Here is a 3,640-nt window from a genome sequence, read left to right on the forward strand (position 1 = left end):
TAGGAGCCAGAGGGAAATCGTTTCTTGCCCAACAGAGGCCAGGAGACCAGGCAGGAAGAGGTGAGTCTAGAAAATGACTGAAGCTTGTGACAGGAGGGAGGAAGGCTTCTGGGGCCTTCTTGACCAGCCAAGATAGAGCCAGAGGCTGGAATGAAGGAGGTGGCAGGTGTCCCCCATGGCAGAGTGGGGAGGACTTACCCAGAGACACCAGAAGCCCACAGTTTTCTAGCATAACTTCCTGGTACAAGGTCCTCTGGGCCGGGTCCAGGTGCCCCCACTCCTCCTGGGTGAAAGTCACAGCCACATCATCAAAGGTCACAGACATCTGGAATGTGAAATAGAGGTAGTAGTGTTGGCCTTGTGGCTGTTGCATAGAATCAGAGCTCACTCTGCATCATGGTAAAGGTGTATACATCAAAGCCTTAATCATCGAACATCTCCTGAGAGACAAGCTCAGTGCTGGGCTCAGGGTGGAGGTGGACAATGCTTTGGACATAGTAGTATAAAAGAGAAGCCTCCTATACAGAAGACATTGGAAAATGACAAAAGACAATGACATGTGGACTGTAAGATGCAGACAGTGAAGTCTCTAGGACCTCAGAGAACTGAGGAAATAATGATAATACCAATAATGTTAACAACAGCAGTACCTGAGCCTCACTGGTCCTGCTCGGTGCCTTCTCCATGCTGAGGGTTTCACATTACATCTTAAAGTGACCAAAAGTCCTCAGTTCATAAGTCATCACTTTCACCAGTGTTTCCTGACTAAAAACATGAGCTTGCCTCAGTAATATTACTCCCAGCACCATATACTATACATTCTCCTCATGTAAACTGTCCAGCAGATGCAAGAGCACATCCCTGTGATGACCAGAACCACTCACTAAATACATATAGTTCAGCCGCTCCACTCTTAGATGCACAGCCCCATCACTGCAGGTCTATCATTTAAATGCTATGAGGGCCGGCCGAGTGGTTCAGTTGGTTAAGAGCTGGCTCAAGAGTGCGAGCTCTGAGCAACAGCGGTTTGATGCCTGGCCCGAGCTGAGCTGCCGCTGAGCTGCCAACAGGTGGCAGGATGGCTCAGCTTTTTTATGAGACATTGGTTCATGGTTTTTCAGCCACACCTTCATTGCTCACATCTCTGTTTTCTAACTTCATCCTATCAGTTCTCTTGGCTTAATATTTCAATTAAACACTTTTTAATTCCTAATAAATTAACTGGTGCATACACAGGAAGGATGCAATATGACTCATTTCAGGTGCTCAAACTACTCACATTACTGTGGACAACAGAAAAGGATAGAAAAATCAACTAGGGCTTCAACACTTACTAGAAGATGATACATGTTTCAATGATGAAAACTCTATGACCTACAATCATAGCATCCTATATAACTTGTTAGAATTGCACATATGGCTTTCTGTGGTTTTCTTAAACTGGAAGTGGGGGAAAAATAGAGAAAAAGTTGGTTATTAATCAAGTCCTGGCCATTTCGGGCCAACAGTTATAGAAGTCATTGTTTAGCATCGTGGACTGTCACTAAAGATAGTAATCTGGCCTCTGGTTAGTTGATTTAGAGGGAGGTGATTTCCTAAGTCCGTTTACTGTAGGTAAGGGGTTGGTTTGCCCAGGAGGTTGCTGCAGGTTGTGGGTCAAAGTTCTATTTTTCTATCTATCTAGTCTGTCTATTTTACATTTGCATATTCGGTCTCTCGTGTTCTAAGACTGGAGATAAAATGACAAGCCAGCTCCACTTGTAAATAAACGGCGACAAAGAGGAATCCTAAGGCTGACTTGGCCTCCACCCTGCCCAGGAGCCCTCTCCGAACTAGCAGAGAAGCAGCAATGCCAAAAACACCGTCCACTCACCTGTGCCGGGTCTATCCACGCCGCCGCCATCACGGGACCCCGCGGAGAGAGGGGGGCCCGAAGAGGCGGTGACAGAGGCGGGTACCGCGGACTCAGCCGACTGCCACCCCTCCCCTGCCCTCGGGATGACCTCGACTGACTGTCGCACTCCCCGCTGACAGGGAGGCTCACGGCTCGTTCGAAGGGGCGGAGGTGACACTTAGACTCCTTTCTGCTCATTTTCGAAGAGCCGCACTGGCAGCGGCCACAGAACAGCAATCTGCGTCCCACAACTGGCGTGCACGAAACCGTCGCACGCAAATGACGTCTGTCGCCAAGAGGCCGGAAATCCCGCCCCCCTCCGCGGGCCGCAGGAATCGCCCCTACCCTGGCCCGTCATTGGCCCAACGCCCACCACACACGTACAGTGCACGGCATCCTGGGTAATGTAGTTTTTGTCTTGAAACAACCAGCAATGAATGCGTTCAGGACCCAGTGGTCCTTGGTGTAAAAAGACTTACCAGGCCCAGACCCAAGGGTCAGACCCGCCTCGTCACATGTCTTCATACAACACCGGGCAACCAAGGAGAAGGGGCAAGCTCGGGGAAATTGAGGCTGAGGAGACAGGGTCATTCACCCCGGGTCAGGGCAAGTGCAAAGGGGCAAAACCCGGCCCTCTGCTTTCCTCGCGACTTGCCTGTGCGCCTCATGTCCTCTCTGGATCCTCTTATAGGCGATACGGATAAATGAGCAAATTAACCGCCAAAAGGAGCACACCATCAAGTCCCCCGTCGACGTGGTGCACAGGCAAAGACAGGTCTCCTGGGCCTTCTTTGGCCCAGAGCAACCTCTACGTGATACAGGAACTTCTGGGTAAAGGAGTTGGGCCCGGGTCACCAGAAGAGTGACTTGCCATCCTCTGAGGAAAGGAGGCTGTAAATAGGGGTGGCTTGGAAGAAGCTCAGTATTCCACTTTCCAGCATGGGCAGTTTGAAATATCTGTAAGACCACACAATGTGTCACATAGGCATTTCCACCTATGTCTGAACATTAGGAGATGGCTCATGCCTGAGTATGTAAATTTAGGAATTGCTAGTGTATGCTTTTATTTCAAGTCATGATATCAACAAAAGAATGAAAATAGATGGATAAAGGAAAGGATCGGGTGAACCCTGAAACAACCCATCATTAACTAGTTGCAGACAAGAAACCAAGAGTCATGTTAGGAATTCTAACATTCTTTCTAGAATTATTATATATTGGACAAAGTCTTGGAAGTCAACCTCAGTGACTTCCATTTTCTTCTCATGACTATGAAGATCAGGTAATAAAATACAGCTTCTAATGTGTAGAGAATACATGCAGTTGTGAAAATGGAACTCAAGAGATTTAATTTTTAAAGTGGAGAAAAGCATAGTGACAGGATTTTAATTGAATCAAGGATTAAGGTGGAATTAATTTCCTAGAAGATACTGTTTATAAAAGGAGGTTATAGACAATTGTGGTTTAATTAGCACATAAGAGCAATGTTATCCATCACTGGAGACAGTAATTTGCCCATATTGGAAGAGAGACATAATTCACCTTTTCACATGTGGTAGACCCTTATAGTTAAATGAAACTATTTTGGGTTAGGACATAAAACAGATATTAAAGTTAAGATTTCTATGTTTTCTGTGTCATGGGAGGCAGAACTTCTGAAATCAGTGCAGGTGAGGAAAGCTGTATAGGTATTGGAGAACTTTGAAATCCCTCCTGTAAAGCATGTCAGTTTGTTTTTTGGTTTTT

At 46.7% G+C, this 3,640-nt stretch overlaps 1 protein-coding gene across 1 annotated transcript in view; it reads right to left on the reverse strand.

Annotated features, from left to right (window-relative positions):
* Nucleotides 1–2,153, reverse strand: part of LOC109376675 (zinc finger protein 805-like) — a 32,546-nt gene extending 30,393 nt beyond the window's left edge. Inside the window, exons 1-2 of the mRNA XM_019632748.1 lie at nt 1,874–2,153; nt 199–325 (exon numbers count right to left, since the gene is read on the reverse strand). Of these exons, the coding sequence (XP_019488293.1) occupies nt 199–325; nt 1,874–2,092 (346 nt within the window). The 5' untranslated portion in view covers nt 2,093–2,153. The remainder of the gene's footprint in view (nt 1–198; nt 326–1,873) is intronic.
* Nucleotides 2,154–3,640: the final 1,487 nt, after the last annotated feature.

The sequence above is a fragment of the Hipposideros armiger genome, unplaced genomic scaffold, assembly GCF_001890085.2.
Source record: "Hipposideros armiger isolate ML-2016 unplaced genomic scaffold, ASM189008v1 scaffold_1168, whole genome shotgun sequence".
NCBI lineage: Eukaryota > Metazoa > Chordata > Mammalia > Chiroptera > Hipposideridae > Hipposideros > Hipposideros armiger.